This window comes from Cydia amplana, chromosome 8 (genome assembly GCF_948474715.1).
Source record: "Cydia amplana chromosome 8, ilCydAmpl1.1, whole genome shotgun sequence".
NCBI lineage: Eukaryota > Metazoa > Arthropoda > Insecta > Lepidoptera > Tortricidae > Cydia > Cydia amplana.
The window spans coordinates 9,004,883-9,028,545 of record NC_086076.1 but is presented as its reverse complement, the minus strand read 5'-3'; the positions used below and the strand labels follow the sequence as shown (position 1 = coordinate 9,028,545).

General features: G+C 37.7%; 1 protein-coding gene across 1 annotated transcript in view; it reads left to right on the top strand.

Annotated features, from left to right (window-relative positions):
• Positions 1 to 23,663, top strand: part of LOC134650329 (probable serine/threonine-protein kinase DDB_G0267686) — a 199,309-nt gene that overhangs the window by 158,251 nt on the left and 17,395 nt on the right. The window contains exons 4-6 of the mRNA XM_063505290.1: positions 5,660 to 5,757; positions 15,512 to 15,672; positions 18,647 to 18,831. Coding sequence (XP_063361360.1) covers positions 5,660 to 5,757; positions 15,512 to 15,672; positions 18,647 to 18,831 — 444 coding nt within the window. The remainder of the gene's footprint in view (positions 1 to 5,659; positions 5,758 to 15,511; positions 15,673 to 18,646; positions 18,832 to 23,663) is intronic.

Below are 23,663 nucleotides of genomic sequence, written 5' to 3'. Positions count from 1 at the left end.
CCCATGTATGTTACCCGATTTTTCGTAGTTTTCGAGTTTAACTTTTAACTTTTGTTAAGAAATTCCGGGGAGCTTTGCGTTACTTTTATGCGTTCTTGGTATTTGCACTGAAAACATGAAATAGCGATGGGGAAGTGAGCCCATAAAATAATAGTAGAAATAACAAAAGAGGATTTTTGTAATGAATTACTAATTTGGAAGCTTTCCACCTCAGTTCCTTTAACCGGCGACTCTGACAAATTATGACTATTGAGTATCACTTTTTTGACCTTTTAAAAAACGTAGGGTTATTTTAGAAACTGCTAGAGTTTCTAAAATAACCAAAAGTACTTGAAATCGCTTGTATTTTTTATTCATTTAGGTAAGGGCAACATCTAAGCTTGACATGCTTGAACGTAAAAGTTTGTCTTTTTTCCCAACTCAGCCAAGTGAGGATGCTGATTTTTTTTAGCAACTGCGCCGTTTGTGAAGGATTAGGTTACAAAAAGAAATATTCAAAAAAGTTCAATAGTTTTTTTTTAAATAAATAATAATTGCTTTACCCCGGAATTTCTCAACAAAAGTTAAAAGTAATAAAAATAAAAATCATAATTCGAAAACTACGAAAAGTCGGCTAACATACATATTCTGATAGCCCACAGCGTGAGAAATCTAAAAAAAATTTTTGGACGCAAAGTTTGGACCAACCTGTATAACACATGCCGTGCCAACATCGCTCGTTCTGTGATACAGAATGCCGTGAAAAACCTGTGTCAGTTATTGAGAGCATTCTATCCATAGTTTCGGTGTGGGATCGGGAGAATTTAGTCCAATTCAATCCCACCAAGGCTCAATTTTGCGCGTTTACCGCTAAGAAAACCTCATTTTTCAAGGCACAACCCTTCCCATGTCAGGAAGTATTGGGAGCCTCGGTGTTGACATCTCCATCAGTGACGTCCAATAATTTCGTAACCACCTTGCTGGGTAGGCTGCGCTCGTATCCAAAAAACTCGGTGTGCTCAATAAAGGGAGGCGATACTTTACTCTGGGCAGACAGATCCATAGGCGTACCCACGGTGGGGCAAGGTGGGGCAGTTGTCCCACCCTGGTCTCTGACCATAAGCTAAGAATCTCTGTTTCAACCGTACCCTGTTACAACGTCCCCAGCCTCCCCTACTTCTGTCCCACCCCTTAAAAAATGCTGCGTACGACCATGGACAGATCCCATATAATGAGTACTGCTGTCACCTTTGGGCAGGAGCACCTAGATGCCACCTTGGTCCCTTCAAATCAGTCCAAAGGCGCGCTATGATTAGTCTACGATCCCAAACTTACAAGCGATATTGAATCTTCAAGTCTAAGGATATCTCCAAAAAAGAAGTGTATAAGTTTTAAAAGGGTCGGCAACGCGTATGTAACGCCCCTGGAGTGTAGACGTCCATAGGATGCGGTGACCGCTTACCATCAGGTGAGTCGGAAGCTTGTTAGCCACCGATGGACTAAAAAAACACTTATTTGTCTAAATCAAAAGTAAACTTTAATAAGTAAAAAGTAACCCTTTTGTTAGTTCATTTCGTTTCGGAGGGGGAGGGGGGCGCAAATTTGGTGCCTGCCCCGGGCGCCATATCCTCTAGCTACGCCACTGATGTACGCATAGGGCTTGCAATTCGAATATTCGAATTTGTCGAATATTCGACCTGTTTTGATATTCGAATATTCGGCCGCTCAGGTTTCGAATATTCGAATATTTTTTATTACTATAAAAAAATCTATGTCATCCGCTGTAGTTACAGTTTCTGTGTGTTTTACGGGTATTTACAGTGAATGAGGAACGGTAGGTACCCAAATACGAAGGAAATAATATTTTTACTATATTCCTCTCGATAGACTTCGTGAATACAGTGAAACCTAACTCAATTTAAAAGAAAACGAAATCAAAAAGTATGTTATTTTTACGGTGCGTAAGTTTTAAGTTAAAGGGTCATTCTGTTTATTCAGTACAAGCGTACGTTAAGCGAATTTTTGAAGTCTAAACCTTGCCACTTATCGCAATTCTCAAATGTAATCATACCAAACCTGCCCAACTTGGTAATCTACCCATGCACCTTTAGCTGAGGTGTGAGGTGCACCCAGTACTCAACTAACTTTTTCCCTTAAATATTCCAATATTATATAATTAGCCGACCATTAGGAATAATAACTTGCCAAAACAAATAAAGTCAATAAAGATTCAAAATACAATGAAATTAAAGGCCTTTTTACAGGCCTCTGAGTGATTACAAGTTAATTTAAATCGGAAAATAATTACCTACTAAAAAAATATCTTACATACCTAGGTGTTTGGATCGTTAAAGTTATATTATTTCACGTAACGACGCATTTATAATAAGTTTTATCTAGAAATATTAAATACGTCTAATTTTGGCGTTTTACTTGTTTTTATAAGTGTGGGCATCTTATAAATAGTAGGATGATAAAATCTAGTCAATCTGCCAAATATCCTTAGTTTTAGCAATATGTGATAAAAGCTTTTGAATAAAACGATAATAAACCGATTTCTCGTTCCTTTTCTTATTTTTTATAATATTCGAATAATTATTCGAATATTCGAATACGTCGTCAGAAAAAGTCGAATATTCGAATATCTGAAAGTTTCGAATATTTGCAAGCCCTATGTACGCACGTAATGCTTCGCCGCAAGTCTAGAAACACAATTAAGTATTATCAGAACTTTTTGTCTTTGTAGCCTTCTGTTTTCTTTCAAAACGAATTATTAGGTTCGTCTAAAAGCTTAACATGGTAGCAGCTAAGCTTGACATTGTGCAGCCTGAAATGTGTATTGCTCACAAGCGTAGTTGGTACGGATCTCATGTCATAGTCACTACCATAGTGTTCGAGCCACCTTAGCTTGATAAGCAATGACAATACACTGGTAAGTGTGACTTTCGCTGGCAGTCGTGAGCTTACGTTCTTTGTTGTAGCATTAGGCATTATGAGAACATAATGCAACTAGGCTCACTTCGAGGAGGTACAAGGGAACGATTTGCTAAATTTAATTTAATAATTTTGTGAAAGCTTAATTTTCCTCGTATCTTGTCGTAAAATTTAATAATTTTTGTTTAACAGCAAAACTAATGCAACTGTTAAAAAGGTACAGGAATATGCTTGTTTCGTGCTTACTTATGAAGAAAGCCCTTGCTACACGGTCGCCGACAAGCCCCTCAGACCGCGTGGCCTTGGTCTGGACGGACCGTGTAGACAGTTGTTTCCAACAAAATTTGACCAAAACTGACCAAGGACAGACCAAGGTCAGACGGTTAGAAGGCTTGTCGGCGACCGTGTAGCAAGGGCTTAATAGTATTTGTAGTACATTCAGTATTCTTGATTTAAATATTCGCGCCTTCGTTAATGTTCGTTCTCTGACTCACTCTCTTCCGTCATATCTGTTTAGCTAATAACATGTAGTAGCGATAGTTTAATTGAAATAAAATATATTCAAGTGTTTGGAAGTGTAGTGATGTGTATTAATTAATTACCGTCCACCTACGGCACCTAAATATATAACAGTATTCCTCTTAGACTTGCCGTAAATGCAAAATTAGACAACAAAGCACACTTATTTTGCGTAACTAGCGTAATTTTTTTAATTATCAATAAGTACCTAGATAGCCTCCTCATTTTAATACTCTCCCAGATTTACTTAAACTTAAGTAGCACAGAATCTGCTTAACTAATTACTTAATTATGTTTTATGAAATTATTTTGGCTACTATTTAACCTCCTAAACCAGAGGCACCCTAAGGTAAACTAGACCACTTTGGTATTGACATTGACCAGTCCTCTTGATGTTTCCAGTGAGAATCTTATATAAAATAGGTAATCAAATACATAACTGTTGAGATACAGGATTCGACCCCATTAGATTTGGCTGAAAAACGCACGTCTAAATTATTTGACTAAATCTGTACTATGTTCCTAAATATTTACCGTGAAACATTTTCAAGCATGCCATGTATTATCAATATTAACTACGCAAGCTCATTAAGCATAGCAGACCAACTATTTGTTCGCTCAATTTGCTAGACACAGCAAACACTGGATGTCGACAAACATTGGCGTGCGCTAAAAATTTACCGACCGTGTGAGCGGGTTCTCGTAGTTATTCGTTATCCGTCATTACCGTGCCTACTAGCTTTTTACCCGCCATGTCTGATAAGAGTGATAAGTATTAATGATTTTTCAAATTAGCAGTTAAGAGTGAAGATGAAAACGTAAGACAGCCAATAATGTTGAATTTATTATATCTTTGGTCTAACGGAAAACGAACTAAAAGACCAGGACAACACTTACAATTAAATCCTAAAATCTATGGTTTCCTAGTCACCATGACAGTTATCATGGTACTGGTACCATTCTCTTTTTAAATCGTACCGCCCAATGCATTATGTAAGTAAGGCATAGTTTTAAAATGAAGCTTCAAAATAGATTCTTCTAAGCATCAGTCAGGGACGAGGTCGAAAACTCAACTTTTTTTCTTTCCCTTTTGATTCAATATTGTAATTTTATAGGAGATTGTTCTCTCAGATTTTATTAACTTTAAATACATGTCGTATCGGCCAACACTGGACTCATCCCCCAGACCATTAGTCCGCTAGTATTTCCCGCACTTCCTCATTACCGTGCACTAAGCACGGGTACTTGCCCATTAAGATACCCCGTATCCCGAGCAAATATGAGAGGATAACTGTCTGGGAATTCTGGGATCTAGGAAAACGTAAGAGAACATGGTAGGGATGTTCGCCATTTCAGAATGTATAATCAGGGATCGATTCTTGGCGAAAATGGCTTCCCAAATAACATCAGGCTCTGTTTTTATATCTACTTGAGCCCCAATTTATAATTATAATGCTGCATTTTTACATGTATAAACCAGCAACATGCAGCTATCTTATTCAAAATAGGTACAGTCGAAGTCAAAAACATGTTACCATGTTTGCCTCATAGTGTTTTTTAATTTATAAATACTATTAATTTAATAGACGTATTAGCATAGCCGTCTGGGTTAGAATATAAAATAACAATCTTTACGAACTAGGTTACAGCTAAGTTCATTATTACCTAAGTATAATACATATTGCACCGAAGCAAGCCAATATGCACGCCTGCGGTTTGGATTATAACCCCACACAGAGCGGTTTGTTATTTGGCTATGTAGAACTCGTACATACATTTACGAGTACGAGCACGCAATGTGGTTATGCTGAACAATAATGCACCTGGCCTAGCCAGTATAAACGCTTTTATGTCGGGCATAGTGCATTCGTCCCTTAGTATTACCTACATCATCATATGTATGTATGTTGCACAAGAGAACGTAATGCTTTAAGTCATGTATATTTCGCTGTCTATTTTAATATCAAGTTGAAAGTAATATTTACCAAAAATATTAAACAAAATGAGTTCTGAACTTCTGATTGAATTTTAAAAGATTTGAGGTTTTACCTACCTACTTCATATTAAAACCTAGTTATTAAATAAACCGGAAATCGCATTAATGTGGCAACAGAACTGTAGACCACTTTGTTGTCTAAAATAAAATAAAATAATAATAGAATAAGATAATTTCAGGTTATGTCACGGCAAATAAACTCAATTATTTATATAACTTATTTCGTTGCAGGTGACATCGAAGACTGCATAGTGACGCCCGCGTACCAGGGCCAGTTCACGCCGCTTCCCGAAGCCTTGTGCGACTGCATTATGGACCTCACGTCACAGGTAATAAAGCTTATAATCCATTGCAACTGTCATTGCAATGCAGTGGTGTTGCAGATAGTTTTAAATTTAGCATGTAGGCAGTTAGGTAGGCTGGTTATGAGACCATTTCATTATGCGGACTTTAAAAACACTGTGAGCACAAACATTTCTTGGTTGTTTTTTATTAATTAATATTTATTTAGACGTAAACATGGAGACAGTAAAAGGTAAGTATATAAGAAATACAGCTGACTTCAGTAGAATGATGTGAAAAGGTAGGAAGAGGCAGATCTTGGGGGATTTTCAGTTTAGAATTCCTGCTCCATCTTCGCATTCGAACGTTTTGATGTGTCGTCTCGTGCCCCTGATTCGTATGGAGACAGCTCTTGGTTGGTGATTATGCTACGAAAACCTAGCAGGTATATATTTATATTATATGCAACTAGCTACTTATAGCTTTTGTTGGTTTAGAAAATAGAAAGCTACTAAACAGTGACTTAGCATAATTACCCACTTTGATACAATTTTAATACAAATTGACCTCAATTTGGGTCTTGGTCGTTTTATATTGTCTCGAAACTCTCGAAGTATCTGGAAAACAAAGATGTGAATCGGGGCAAATAGAATTGATTGGTAATATATATTTGTATTTGAACTTTCTCCGTAATCAGAGGTTGTTTGAAGACAATAATGCCCCTATAACTGCTGACTTATTGCAAATAATTTCTTATAATTCTTAGCTGCGTACGCATTACAATTTACCTCAAGTATATTTATTAATTATAGAGGAGAGGTAATCTTAGTTTACGTTGATTTTGCATTATGTCTATAAGCACCCTAATGCAGTTACAGTTGTAGTGTCTATACAAACCCGATAGGGCTTCACGGCACTTTTCTGTTTGAATTAATGTAAGATTGTAATATAGAATTAAAGAAAAAAAAGTAATGTAATGGATAAGTCTGACAATTCGATCTTTAAATTAAAAGGTGCATTATGTCTCCTCTCATATAGGTACTTACACCAACCCAAATAGTGCTCGAATAGAATATAGCACCGACTCAAATAGTACAACTGATCAATTTGTATAACATGATTCTCAAGATTCTTGAGATATGATCGTTTAGCTTCTTTTCTCTGATGTATTCTCAGATAAACTTGTAAAAATGTAATTAAACGAAACTTTCAATGTTCCTCATTTCACCTTGCACTCGTAAACCTTTCCAGCGAGATTCTCGCAGCTCGTTATTTGAAATAACATACAAATTACCTCCAAATATTTGAAAGTTATGGAATAGAAGAGTAAAATTGGTTGGTCGTGTTCGCTCCGTTAAGCTATATGGTTTTGGCAAATAACTGAACAATTTAGTTGCGCACGATTGGTCTAGTTTTCTTTTTAAATGTCATTCAGAAAAGTTATGATTTGGTATTAATAAGATTCCGTTATAGTTGATAATGTCGCTTCGCGATCACCGCTTATTAATGTTGAAGATTTTTATAAGATCTCTATTTTAATTCTCTGAATGTCTTTACCCGTCACGGGTCAATGGTGTTCCGGACATTTGGGAGGCGTGCGCTAAGCCGAAACCAACACGGTGTAGAGAGTTAGAGACCCTTTGACACTTAAATGAAATGTAAGGGGTAGGTACACGGAGCGGATGCTACCTCTGCCTTTGTTATGGGATGCGCGCAGATGCTCTAAATTATTAATACTTTCGTATTATCATCAATATCATCATTAAGATTTGTATCTATTATAGCGGTTTTAAAAATTTCACCTGTTTGCCTCTAATAATTTTAGACTCTACAAATTCAGACATTAGTAAATGACTGGCAAATAAAAACACCAAAAAAACTTTAATTGACTCTTAACGTATTAAACCTCTTTGCAATATTTCTAGTATGACACGACTAGTTTTCTTAAAAAACAGTATTTCGAAGGCGCGTGTACTATAAATGGATAGTTGTGTGACCATTCATTTGTGACTTGCATTGGAATTGCGAGATTTATTTAGAAAGACTACCTATAACTTACAAATCCAACATGTTTTTCTTAGATTCGAGTGATAGGTAGTTGACATTTTTTTCAATAATCGTAAGTGCACACTACAATATATAGGTAGGTATGGAATATGGATAAAGGCATTGCATTTGAAAGCACAATGTCTGCATACTAAGTCCATTCCCGGTTGCTAACGGAATCAATATTTGAACAGACGTTGTCGTCTTTATCACACACTATACAGACCCAGTCGATAATAAAAACTACAATGCATTACTTGTTTACTACGTTTTTTCTCTATCGGGCCCATTGGATACGCCCTTCGGACTTGCAACCTCGTTGACTTGCAATACCTGTATTACTTATCTTAGATATACGCAGTGAGCAAAGACTCACAAATAAAGCCAGTAGAATTGGCGGCACACCCTTTCCTCTGTTTAAATATTCAATGCGCATTAACAAAGTCCGTGTCAAGAGCGCGTCATTACGTAAACCGCTAGGCTAAGCAGACGCTAAACTTGACCGTGAACACGAATTTACGGCCGCCTGAACCTGTTCTGGCGAGGTTTTTTAATGTTTGGGCCAAGTCAATGAAATAAATGGTATCTATTTCAGCGGGCGGAACAGGGTGAGGTGAAGTTATTATGATACGATAAAGGCCAATTTCTTAATGTCGAGCACTGTCATAAAGTGATGTTAGGTCTACATATCTCGTCAATTATCATCGTTATAAGGTCTGTCGTCATCAATTCATCATGTTGTATTGTTATCCACCCTACGCCCCCGAAACACGCAAATAGTTAATCAATATAAGATATTATTAAACTTGAGAAAAATCCTTTGTTAAAAGATAATTTAGTAAATGTAAACCCTTATTTACTGCATTAAAAATAATTTTAAAGTAAAGTTGCCGAATAAAATATGTTTTTATTAGCATAATCTGTATATATTTACTTGCTATATAAGCAACATAAGTACAAGGAGAGGGAAACCGAGGAAAAGGTGGATGGACTGTCTGAGAGATGATATGAAACGAACGCAAGTGAATGATGAGAGGACGGGTGACAGAGAGGTATGGAAGAGAAAGACATGCTGCGCCTAAGTACCCCAAATGAATGGGACAAGAGCAAGGCAATGATGCTGATACGCAACAAATTATAACAGGAAAGATATTTAGGTGAGTATAACCGAAAGAGAAATGCATCACTTTCTTTTTACCCCATCCGCATAATCTTTTTGCTTGCACCACAACAAAATTCCTTCATCTTTTTGCTAAAGCATCCCCCCATAGCGATTCCATGAAGTCATCGCTTCGCGATCATCTAAATCACGATCAGTTCTTTTTTGAGCACATTAATTCAGCGGCGTGATATCATTTCTCAAATATCACAAAGTGGAATTACAGGTTGTGCAAGTTTAAATGTTAAATTATTTTGAAGATTAGGTGTTTTATAGTAACTTGATTTATGGCTACACAATGAGTAAATCTTCCTGTTAAATATGTTTGCCGTTCTGCCTGCAATTTTACTGTAAGTTTGGTCAGTGACAATTTCATATATACGGGCAAAGTGCCAATAACCTGTATGTATACACGACCTTATTGCCCATATAATATTAAGGTAGTGTACCTATATAATGCACAAAAAGTACATAGTTAAGACATAATAAACTCTCGATTGTTTGCATAACCCGAGTACATATTAGATCTTATGGTAATTTCTTGGACACGTTATGCCTAAAGATCTACATATTATACTGTCCCACTAGCCCGGGATTAAGGGGTTAAACCGTTAACCCAGTGTCAAATTGTACTGGTAACCATGGTAACTCCAGGTTTAACAGGTTAACCGCGGGTTAGTGGTAATAATAACCTAGAGATGAGGATCTAAACTATATTTACGCAACAAATCTGTATCTGTAACACCAGGAAAATCATTAAATATACCATAAAGCACCTCTGTTACGCTTGCAGAGCGACAATATACATCGCGAGGCGTTACATTTGTCAAAGTTGCGCAAAGGTATATCTACCTGCCTACTGCCGTATTCTAACTTCAAGATATTCACAAGAGACGACACGTACTAGATCCATTCTAGATGCGTTCTTAGGGATATCGCTTCTTAGCGATAAGACCGCCTGTTGTTACCTAGCTTTTAATCTGAATTTAATTTCTGTGTATTTTTAATTGTATGGTGCACAATAAAGAATATTTATTATTATTATTATACGTTATAGTTTGGATTTCAACTAGTTCTCTTTTGCAGCGCAATTCGGGCAACTAATGTCACTTTTACGATAGATCGTGTTAGATATCTATTAGATGTGAATTAGATCTCTAAGTAACATCTTGTGGAAATCGTTAGTATCTCCAGAATCGCGCAAATGTCAAATTTGACAGGTTAGATCTTAAACATATCGTTATCGTATCTTGGCGATATCTAAAAGATATCTATTTGATGTCTATTACAAAATCCGAATCGGGCCCCTAGTCTTTGTACCGAACCTGTAGTGACCGACGTGGGCTGAACATTTGAACTGGTTTAATGAATTATTGCAAATGAGACACTATCTTACAGTGATATATTAAGAACTAAAACTTTAGGGACCAAATGAGAGTAAGTAAAATAAACAAACATGAATTTCATTATTGTCATTCTTAAAATTTATACAACGTTACTTTACAGTTTGAAATTATTTTCAGATATCTATATCCAATATTTGTATCTAGGTACATTTTTAGACAGATCTGTAGTTAGTTTTGTGATACTTAGAATACTTGGAATATTTTAATAGATGCTGTTTTAAATAACTAAGCGTAACTTCGATTGTATGGGAGCGGCTTTTTGGCGGCAGGTAAAATAAAACCATCTTCGACATCATCAATATTATAAAATATAAGTATGGATTATTTAAAGCCTCTTCTGTATTTCCATGAAGAATTAAGATTCCTACATACTAGAACAAATTAAATTATTTTCAGAAAATATTTCAGTTTTTTCATTTATTTCAGTTTATAATTAAGATTCCTATTTTTACCTGAAGGGCGGTGCCTTTGAACATATAAGGGCAGTTCATTCGCCCTCTAGACATTTCTAGAACAGTCCAGAGCATTCGAGACTATTCGAGAGCATTCCAAAATATTTCAGAACTACAGAACAGAGATGGGTAGTGTAGTGAGTAAATACTCACGGGTAAATACCGAGTAAATGCTCAGTATTTACTCAATATACCCGTATTTACTCGTTTATACCCAAATTGGTGGGTATAAACTATTTAGAGTGCTGAAAGGAGTATATAAATTTGAAATATAGGTGTATTTTGTAAGTCGTTACTGGATTAAGTAGGTACTCAAAATTCTAAGAAATGTATTTTTAAAAAGGGCCATACATGTAACTAATTGTCACAAAAACTATTTCAGAAACCACCAACCTGCTGCACATCATTAAATGGTTCTTTAAAAATAACTGGAATGTTTCTAAGAACCTTTTTGGATAAATTGAATATTTTTGGAAAAAAACTGTTTCAAAAGGCCAAAATAATGTTTATATATCTCTCTAACTTTCGAATCAAAGTTCAGGAAACATATGAAAACATATCGGAGAGAGTACAAAAAACAATATTTTGAACATCATCCGTTGAGCCATTTTTGAGTTTTCTTTAAAAAAACCCTTAATAAAAGGTCGTAAGTGCCGCGTAAACTCGCACTTTTGTGCGACATGCAGTTATCTAGAGCATCGATAGAATTTAAGAGTAAATACCTTCTTATTTAAAACAAAATTGTTAACTATGCATTATCACAATTTGTCTCTCACTGATAATTACCTTTTTTTTCCAAAATTAAGCGTCCAATATGCTTTTTATTTTATAAATATTGTTAAATACACGTTAGCACTCTTCAATAAAAGACAATTTTGTTCTTAAATCTCACTTTTTGAATATTTTATAAGCAATCGTTTTTACCCACCTAAATGAGTAAATACGGGTATTTATCGGGTGCTTTGAGTAAATACCGAGTGAATACTCAGTATTTACTCACTCCTACCCATCTCTATGCTGGAATATTGTAAGCCATTAGATTTTTTTGGTTAATTTTTTTACAACTAGGTACCGCACAACCACATGTCAACTTTCTGAGCGAAGCCGGGCACTTCATCTAGTACTATATAATACAGACTATTACCGACACATACAGCCTAGCCCCAGGACAACATACGAAACACTTCACTGCAATAAGAGCCTGTAACGAACAAGGGACATTTATCGTGGTAAAAGCAATTGCGATATCTATGAATATTCATCGGGTCGATCAACCGCCTAAGCTCAGGCTTCGCGAGTAAATAACGACTGGCTAGGCAGGTGCTTGACAACTCACACTTATTACTTAGTCCATGTCGATAATGACAAGTTGATAGAGTTTGAAACACGAAGTATAAACTTATTGCTATCACCATCAGCATTGGGTGTTATCAAAGAAAATATAGGGTTCGTTGATCGTCATCTTTGGCTCGGTGTTCATTCTAATTTGGAGTCTTTTAGAGGTATTTTTCTAACGCAAAATTGTACTTAATTTATTGAAGTGTTACCTACACGTTTTTACAAGGGCAAATAAATGCCACGAAAAAATTCACGCGGAAACTAGACCCCAACCAAACCCTTAGAAAACATCATGAAAACATGATTTAGATTTATTTTAAATTTTTTATTATATAAAATTACAGTATAAATTATGCTAAACAAATCTACATGAATTTATAATATGACTAGCTTTTGCCCGCGACTTCGTCTGCGTGGAGTTAGTAATTTGGGTAGCTTATTTTTACCCAATCTGCTTTTTAACGATTCCCCATACAAACTTCCACCCCCCTTTTCACCCCCTTAAAGGGAGATTTTTGGGATAAAAACTAGCCTATGTCCCAGGATTCAAACTATCTCCATACCAAATTGCAACTAAATCGGTTCAGCGGTTATTGATTGCCCATACAAATTTCCACTCCCCTTTTCACCCCCTTAAGTTCTTCCCCCTTAAGAGTTCAAAGATAAAAAGTATCCTATGTCCTTCCCCGGGACTCAAACTATCTTCATACCAAATTTCAACTAAATCGTTTCAGCAGTTTAAGCGTGAAGAGGTAACAGACAAACAGACAGACACACTTTCGCATTTATAATAATGTTAGTATGGATTTCTATTCAATTTTAATTGTTGCAAGTATATTCTCAGAGTTATTGGGGTTTTTTACCCAATAACTCTGAGAATATACTTGCAACAAAACTAAAAGCTAAAACCCAATACATGAACAACAACATTGACTACCTACTGAAGTACCTACTTTTCTCATAATTTTACACCGAAGGTAATATTTATTGATATGTTATAGGTAAGTCATGTTTGTTCAATAAATACTAATGTAAGCTACACTGTAGTAATCGTCTGCCTTAGCCATTCATAACATCCACGCACTCACGAATATAAGCATTAAGATTTGCATAATAAACCTCTTCATATCCTAATCGCATCAATGATAAGGCAATAGTTGTAAATAGACACGTAATCCGAGCCGAAATGCCTGAACAATATGAAATGCGCATAAATATGCGCTCGCGCAATCGAAATGTGGACCGGATTCCTAGTCCTGAAGGTCGGCTGTTGCCAAACTAGCTCGAGAATAGTACAGCACCCTCGGTAGAAGAATGTCCTATACGATGATCAGAACCATCGTCTCATATACTTTGTTATATCGAGACACTGTGCAGATCAAAAGGATTGTCTGTCCGGAGACCAGTGAATATGACATGTCACACAACCATTCAGATGATATCATCAAAGGCGTGGATATCGTAATACCATCTCAATGGCAGGCACTTGTCGTTTCAAATGATCTGGTGAAATTTGTATGGCCGCGAAACATAATTTGAATACTCGTTTATCAACGGTGCCAAGTTTGTTATGAGATTGCGTATTTCATAAAATAATTAGATTAATTTAAACCAACGTGGCATCCGCTCAGACTTTAATACATAATAATATCTGCGCTTGACCTAGCATTTAACTTACTCTGAACCTACTTCACCTTAACTGTGCACAAGCAGGTACAGTCAGCACCAAAAGAAGCGTACAAGTATCAGACTATGCGTCGAAAAGTATATTTTAGAACAATTAAACTGTTGCAGATACTTTTGAATGCGAGTTGTCGAGATATAATGTACCTACACTACGTACCTCTACCTTGTACATTTTTGGAAAAGTAATAGAGGGTGGCAGATGCTTTTTGTACTCGTGTATTTCATGTCGAAGATTGCTCGATAACGAGTAGCTTCAACGGGAGAATGGGTAGAACGGAGGCGAACGCGTGCTCCCGGTGAAGCTCCTACTAACGGAGCGAAACATATCCACCATCAGCCTTAAATGTAATTATATCCTTGAATTTTATTGATCGTATGTATTTTTTCCAATAACCTGTTTGCAGATTAATCTTTTTATAACCGCAATCCGCAAATAAAACCAGCACGGCGCATCAGCTTTTAAGACTTCGTTTTAATTCCACATACCACATAAATGTATCCTATTAGATACGAATCTAAAGGTCAAAATATTTATAAACTTATACTCCGCACGAGCGAAGATTTCATTGGGTGAAGTTAAATTTAAGTTGACAGAGCTGTCATGCATTCGTATTTTAATAAATGAGCTACATATTCAAATTCAGAACGTTTAGTGCCAAGTGATTAGTCTTGGTATGATTAGAATGAAGTAGGTAGACATTTCTCTACGAGTTCCGAGCAAAACTATGTAGATTTAGAATTTTCTTGTACTCATCGACACATAAAGAAATTTTCACATACCTAATCATTTACATCAGCGGTCGGCAACCTTTTAGCAGCCAAGGGCCACAAAGTAGGTAACGAAGTTGACGCGGGCCGCACTTTGTTAATATTTATGACTAGACTAGACATTGTCGTTTGTCAATATTACATACAAAGTAGCCAGGGAGGCTCGCGGGCCGCAAGTGACAGGTTCACGGGCCGCATGCGGCCCGCGGGCCGCGGGTTGCCGACCGCTGATTTACATAATTAAGTTCGGTATACACCTGCCAAATGTGCCGAGCTGCCGACATACCTGTATGAGCCGTTTATAAGGTCGACATTACTATAGTATGACCTAGAAGTATTGCACTTCGATGACAAAGAAACATTAATATGGTTGCGGACAGTAGACAAGTTCCAAAACATATTTATACGCGAGATCTTATCGTCAAATTCAAATTCTTCATTGCCATTATGTCACATTGTATCAATTGAAGGTCGTGTCAGCTCAGTACGGCACATCCTGCTTTATGTCAGATGATCTTGATGGATGATAATATTATTGATTATTCATGTATATTTTACGAACTTGAAAACGTATGCGTAGGTATACGCGAGAAGAAATATTTAAACTCGATCGCATATCTGAATTGATCCGAATTTCTGAAAAAAAACTCCTAAAAATATATCTCCGTTATGGGGATACTACATTGGAAGTTCAATCCGCACTGGAGCTCCTGTAGGTTCAGGAGTTTAAAAGTTGGATGGTTTTCGCCGTGTTCTTGCTTCTTGCACCAGGTACATAGGTGTGGATGGCAAGCACTGGCTTTCCCCAATTTTTTGGAGCTTTCACGCGTTCATACGTACACGTTATGACGCATCTGACACTAAATCAAAACCGGCATCTTTTTGACATCGAAATGAAGATAAACCAGTTCATATTTAAGCAAGACTAACTCTGTATTTTCCACAGGGGCAGTCAGCGACGCTGGAGAGCATACGAACGTCGCTGTCGTCGAAGTTCCCAGTGATGCAGACTCCGTCTCAGGAGGTGGTGTACGACACTCTCGCGCAACTCATGCAGGACCGGAAGATCTACCAAACCTCGAGGGGCTTCTTCATTGTCACCCCTGAGTGAGTACACTTTTTTTTTTATTTGTAAACTATTGTTTATTTTAGCTAAGAATGAGGTAGGTAGCTAAATTTATTGACGATACCTAACCTAACCCTTAATTGAGGTAACATGTTTGATATAAAAAACAACAGATATAAAGAAAACGCATCTCCGTAATACGAGCCATTAACGCAAAATCTGACATAACAATAACTTCGAAACGTTTCAAGCAGTACTCTTAAAATTTCATGCATTAAAATTTCACAGCAATCAACACGCTCGAACCCTTAAACAAGTTGAACCGTTAAAATATTTATTAAATCTCTCGGTGCATGACTCACTTCACCATTTCTAGACGTGCAATTGCGCAAAGTGGAACGCACCCTGCCTCTCGATGAGTAAACGCGCCAATTTTGGCGCCAAACTTGACATTGCGCGCCATTTATAAAATAGCCGGCTTAGCTGTCAGACAGAGTTGCACTGATGCATACAAATGAATGACTAACACATCTGAATTCGTCTTCTGAACTGAAGCGATGCATTTATTTTTAGAAAAACATGATTAGGTATCGTGTAAATTGAGAGTCCGTTTGACAGCTTAAACACTTGGTGTTAAGTTGTCATCACATAAGTAGATAAGTAATTACCTAAGTACCTAATAAATAATACATATTACATATCTACAATTGATACTCTTAATTGTATGCAATATGCAATAGAAACCGCCTTACACATATGTATACTATACATTCCTATATCTTCTTTGTAAATCTGGGGCTGGGTCTTAAGTATATTATTAAAGGTACCTATGTTTAATAATTTATGATAAGATTGATAAGTAATTTGCAATCTCATGAAATGCATCTAGTTAGCCCTATTTAAGAATTTAGGTGCTACGTACTTTATTAGCGAGACCGTCGTAGGCGTATTAAGTTGCGTGTACGCAGAAATCTGACATGATTTACGTTGTCCTTCCAATATTTCGAAAAGTTATTTTTCTTCCATTCACTACCTACTGTGCTGTAGGAGTGAACGATTTCGAAATGACCGAATGGATTAATAATAATCTTTTATCTGCAGATTCATTTATCATTTACATGGAGATTGGATTATTTAGCAGCCAAGGGCGTTTTAATTTGCAATATCTTTGTAGCGAATAAAGTGATGCAATGGCAATGTTTTCTATTCGAGTATTAGAGCTTGTATGTGCTTATAAGTGCCAAGCTTTGTTATGAAATATAAATCGTTCTGATATATATAGGTACTTACCTAAGTTGAGTTTATTAGTTGATGAAGAAGTATTTTATGCATCAGTTGTATGAGAGGTCAAATACGGTGTGTGGCCTCCGACTTCGTCTCCGGCTTAAATTGTTAAGAAAGAAGCCACGAGTTATCATTTAATGACATCATTACAACTGGATATCATATAATCATATCCAGTTGTAATGATGAACATCTGACATAGAAAATACGAAATCCAAAGGCATACAATAATTATGTTTTAGTAAACACCATTGATTGTTACTGACAAGTGGAACGGACAAAAAACGATCACGGAACTGTTTTACCATGGTAAAAACCTATGGGTGTCATTTAACACTTGTTGAAATGCGATTATAATGATGACGCTCGGATTTCATGACCGCTTCCTTGTTCTTGTCAAACTGACACTGTAAAGGCTGGCGTCCACTAGACTCGCCGAGTCGAGTCGAAACGCGTAGCCGCAGAAATTCGCCTGACGAGCAATACGCGCGGAGAATCGAATCGGCGCGCCGCGGCTATGGACGCAGTTGCATAGAAAATATAGGAGGCGAATTATTGCGATTCGATTCGCCTCGGCGAGTCTAGTGGACGCCAGCCTTAATAGTGACGATTACGGGTAGGTGTATGTAATTTAAAACGATGACAAATTTTAGCTATTACTTTTATATTAAAAATACTTAGGTACAGACCTACTTATTTATTATTAGGGATGACTTAAGTGTCAAAGTAATAAGGGATGAACGTAACGATTCTATTTAGAAGTATAGTATTATTTCTAAAAAGATCTTTTTTCCACGGCGATAATGTGGTCGCCGTCATCTGGCTATACTGAGATACCAACGCAGGAAAATAAATTGCAGTCCAAATTATTAGGTACGGACCACCTACAATCTTTAATAAGTTTAAATAATAAAAGTTTGTAGATAAAAAAAAACTTTAGTTTGGACGCCATGTGACAGGAGATACTTCAATCTAAAGCGATCTGAACATGACTCGTCAATCAATATACTGACTTGCAACACGCACATCTTATAACTTATTGAGCCTTAATTTCAAGGAAATAAGATTGAAATTTGAAAAACATAACTGAGGTCAAGGCTTCATTGATTTTTGACGTAAACTTGGATTAAGAGGTACGAAAGTAATTACTGAAGACGTAAATCGATTAAGCAAACGCGTTTGTAAGATTATAATATTTCGACGTAATACCTACTACGGTAGACATTAAGCTTGTTTTTGGAATTATGCACCCTACTCCTTTGTAATAAGGCGAACTGCACCTACATAATAAATCTTCGGCGACGCCTATAATACCAGTGTAATTAAGTTTTGGCTTCTTGATTGTTCATTGCAAAAGTTTAAGTGCAAGGGGCAAGCGTGCAATGGGGTCTGCATTTGCATGACTTGAAATAAGATTTGCTTTTGATAAATAAAACAAATTATGTATACTGAATCGCCAGTTATCATGTGATTATGCGAAACATACGAAGCAGTCAATTTTTTTCACGATTTCAACGATAGTTCCACAAGTAAATAATCGGTAGGTTGGTAGTATGGTCTAAATAATATTGACCTCGCACAGCATGACTAAAGGTTGAAAACACACCTTGTATAAATAAATATATAAATATATAAGATTCTGACGAGGTACGCTTGTCAGAAGCTTTTCGGTAAAAAAAATATATACAGCGATGTCCCGCATGTTTATCAAAATATTATATCTTGTTACAGACGCCGACGCTCCCGGTCACGTTCATCATCCCGCCACCCCGACGACGACTGCCCTTCCCCACGGACGCTGCTCATGTCCGACCAGGAAGCGCTGCACCAGCTCTACGGCGAGATCACCACAGTCCGCGACGGCGCCATCACGCACCAGTGCGTGCAGACCAACCTCGCTGACGTCATCTGCGGGGGTGAGTACACTACTGCCTTTCCCCGCGGACGCTGCTCATGTCCGACCAGGAAGCGCTGCACCAGCTCTACGGCGAGATCACCACCGTCCGCGACGGCGCCATCACGCACCAGTGCGTGCAGACCAACCTCGCTGACGTCATCTGCGGGGGTGAGTACACTACTGCCTTTCCCCGCGGACGTTGCTCATGTCCGACCAGGAAGCGCTGCACCAGCTCTACGGCGAGATCACCACCGTCCGCGACGGCGCCATCACGCACCAGTGCGTGCAGACCAACCTCGCTGACGTCATCTGCGGGGGTGAGTACACTACTGCCTTTCCCCGCGGACGCTGCTCATGTCCGACCAGGAAGCGCTGCACCAGCTCTACGGCGAGATCACCACCGTCCGCGACGGCGCCATCACGCACCAGTGCGTGCAGACCAACCTCGCTGACGTCATCTGCGGGGGTGAGTACACTACTGCCGTCCCCGCGGACGCTGCTTATGTCCGACTAGGAAGCGCTGCACCAGCTCGATGGCGAGATCACCACCGTCCCCGACGGCGCCATCACGCATGCACCAGTGCGTGCAGACCAACCTCGCTGACGTCATCAGCGGGGGTGAGTACACTACTGCCTTCCCCGCGGACACTGCTCATGTCCGACCAGCACGTCTAGTATGCCCCTATTTTCTCAAGTCGCGTCAAGATATACTAGACGTGCAGGCCTGGCAGGTAGCGCTAAACAAACAGTGTAGTTTTCAGTTTATGCAGTTTTACACACAATAATTTTTGTCGATTATTATCACCCGTAAAATCGGCGGTGCCGCCCAAGTTGTAGTGTAAGTACCCGTGAATTCAGTGTCGTATATACCTAAGATACAAAATATTATGACAACTTTAATTTGTATATAGCATAAAATTACAAATGTCAATTTAAGCTTATTACATGAAACTATTTATAAAAATAGTTAACAGCCACAATTATACAATGTACTTTAGCAAATGTCGGAAAGCGTGGCATGCAGATAATGGGATCCCGTTGACGCTGGAAACAAACGGAATGTAGGGCGCCTGCAGTGCCCTGATTGTAGGCCACGGAATTCAGCGGACTCAGCGCAATTTGCGAGCTAACTCACTTTTAGGAAACGATCGACGTTTACCTCTTCGCAAAGCTTTGCGAAGAGGTAAACGTCGATCGTTCGGTCGGCAAGCTTGCCGAAATAGAAATTGAACGCCGTGAATCCGTGTTTAGTTTGCCTCAGTTTGCGATGGAGTTAACTCTTCGAAATTAATTTAGGTACTTTTGACAACTGTATGCAATTACCATGTTTAAGCAAATAAATATTTCTATTTCTATACAGGTATATCGATAAAAGTATCGAGTAGGTATCTCCTCCTTGGCGTAATTTACAACCGAAAGGAAGTCTTTTAATTTGGTGTTGTTTTATTTAATTAACAATCGATTAAATCAATAATGTACAAAATACACTGACATATTTTTACAAATTACCCGTTGCTGCATTGCATTGATCTTTACTGTGGAAGTGACACAACAACATACATGGGGTCGTATTTCGTCGCATAATAAGTGCATGATTGAGAAAAATTATCCGAAAAGAGTTTTATGCGTAACATTAAATTATGGACCCGATATGGACCCCAACATACATACCTGTTTATACCTTATTACTTGTTAGGGTTTTAGGACCATATAAAACATTACAAAAAGGTTAAAGGTTTAAGGTGTTAGGTATATGACGACGGTTATGAATTGTATTTAACGTCTCAGCTTTTTGCACCTACGTCGTAAGTGCGCAGTATGCATAATTGAGTTCCTCCCAAGCTTGTGCTTGTTCAAAACATCATTAATTCAAGATTTTCTACTTCTTGTTCCCTTTGCCGAAACATGTGCCAAGTTCCAAGACAAAGAATGAGAGCCTGGAGTGCACTTTTGTAACAAATACAAGGCGTTTATATCCAGCGAAAATAAACAGTTAATTTATTTTTTGGAAAACTTGGTCAGCAGTACGAAATAGTCCGCATTATAATTTCCTTCTTGGGATTTTGAATAAATTGTCAAAACGATATGGCTATCAAAGATTGTTATCATAGAACATCTTCGGCCCTATGCAGAAGGTTGAAAATAAAACATTTTTTGTCGACCATAAAAAGTGACCAGCCCTAGTAGCACGGTCGCATTTTTATCATTTATCACCATGCCTGTCACGTTCTAACAAGTAGGTAAGTGCGAAAGTGACGGGCATAGTGATAGTGGATAAAAATGGATCCGTGCTGAGCCCGCTAGAAAAGGTCACGACAGTCGCAAGGGACGTGATATTGCCAATTTGTTGAGGGAACAGTTGCAACGGTACGATTGTGAAATGTTCTGACAACGGCGTTTTAATCAATAAACTTCTATATTTGACCGATTACGCACGGGGCCAACGATCGCGAGTAAACTTGTGAACTTGGCTCTTATTCAAATCATGTAACTTTAAGTTCAACGGGTTTGATAACAGTAATTGTATTCAAGAAATAAGTAACAGACTTTACAAGTAACAAACTTTGTAACGGTCACGTTCTAAATCGAATTCATGTTCATGTTATTATACAATTCGATTTTAAAATAAGTATATTACTTAGAACATATCTTATCTACAAGGAAGAGATAGTTAGGTACATACAACGTATAGGTACTTAATTACGCAGATACAAAGTACCCAAACAAATAGCAATATTTCGTTGAACAATCGACATTATCGACATCTGCGCCGATGTCGTGGACGCCTTCTATTTATTTTGTGAAATTGACTCTATTAGGTAAACCTTTAAAACCTAATACAATAGTATTAGGTAGGAGTCATAATGCCAGTATGACCAAGTATTATGACTATCCATAAAAGTATACATTACAGGACGTCAAGTTCAGTGCGGAACAAACCTTTTATTTTCACTGAACATACATCGGGGTCAAATCGGTAGCTCTTAAGATCCTCTGTCCTGGGCCTTCGTTTAATCCATACTGAAAACAACCAGTAATAAATACAATAGGTATTGTATGTACCTGCTTCTAATATAGGCAATAGGCGATAACAATTATTTACAGTTGCCCTAGCTTAGTTTACCGAGTATTTACTAAATAACACGCTTAGATTGATCATAGCTGAAAAACTGGGCAACATACTTGGCTACCGATCCGTCTGATCTGATACCAATACACATTATTCAAAGTTGCCATTTCTCTCGTTCTGGATCTGATAGATAAACTACACTAATCACAAGCTTATACCTTTGGCTTAAGGGCGTGTAAGCTTAAAGGGTCCAGTGAAAAGACCGGATACGAAAATCAATCTTGCACTGACGCGCTAAGTGCAATGCTTACTTATAAAGGAGAAATGCAATAGAACGTATAAAGCTCAAACATAGTTACAACCTTCTTTCTTGGACAGCTGAATAAGTGTTGTAAAAACTGTTCAAACGACACTAGGTTCGCCTAATCGGGTGACGTTGTGATTTATTTAATGCAGTCACTACGGAAAAGTGATAGAGAGAGGACTACGATACTACTTAATGGGGGTTTTCGGGGTCAAAAAATCGATCTAGTTAGGTCTTATCCCTGGGAAAACGCGTTTATTTGAGGTTTATATGTTTTCCGAGCAAAGCTCGGTCTTCCAGGTCTAGTATAATGTGAAAATGAGAATAGTTCAACATTAGCACTTAATACAAGCTAGTGATAACTTCTTATAATAAATACTCATTACCACTAAAAATCAAACACTGAACCTATAATCAATTCTCATTCACGTGAGAACATTGCTACTCTCATCACAAACCGAGCGAGTTGACTCCCACGGACCAATAATAGTTTGGCCTCGTATTACGTGCGATTGTTATAAATTTTAAGTTCATACTTAGACTGGTTCTTTTAAAGTGCAGTAGGAATACAGGGACAGCTGACCGCATGCTAATGGTCGGTCATTACTGTCAAATTAAACTTGTCAGCGCAAGAAAGTGCCATCCGAGTTCTTTCCTGCCTACAATGTACTTTCCTTTAAGAGAAAATAGACTCTCCGACACATACAGTAGTTAATGTACTTTGAAGCTTCTGTAGCCTTTAGCTTAGCCATCTAATGAGATGACATAATGTATAGAAAATAGTAATATAAATAATTTAGCCGTAGCAAAAACATAGGGAAGGCGAAATCTCGGCATGATGTTGGCGACTTCCAACGCTGATCTTCCGTCATCGGAATGACCCATGTTATGATCATGACCATCAGGTGAAACAATCACGACAGGTAGGTAGGTAACATAAATGATGAACCAAAAAGGGAAAAATAATACTCGTTGTATATTTTATACATGTATTTGATGCGTGTTGCATCCTTGCATCTGTGCAATCTGCAATAAAAATCTAGCCCTTGACCAATATTTTATGCAACGCTGTCCCATTTGAAACTTTCCTCGGCGCTCAAAAGCCAACATTTACTAAGCTAACCTACCTTTTAACCACCGCGATCTCACCCTGCGGTTTTTCTTGGAGACTTGGCTATTATACTCGTACCTACACTTTTATAGTCCACAAAACATCTTTATTGAATGTGGTAGACCGCATTCTTCCTACTTTGTAAGATAGTAAGACGTTTTGTGCCACAGAAAACAAGGTACATATGACAGAATAGTACCTACCTACAATTACGATACAAGTACGAAAAATAAGAAATTCGCAGCGACTGGCGATAAATTGAAACACGACCGATGGAGTGTTTTAAATCCACCCGAGTTGCAAAGTAGATTCGCACGTGTGTCTTACAACGTTTCACAGTACAATATGACCTTTTAAATTTTCAAC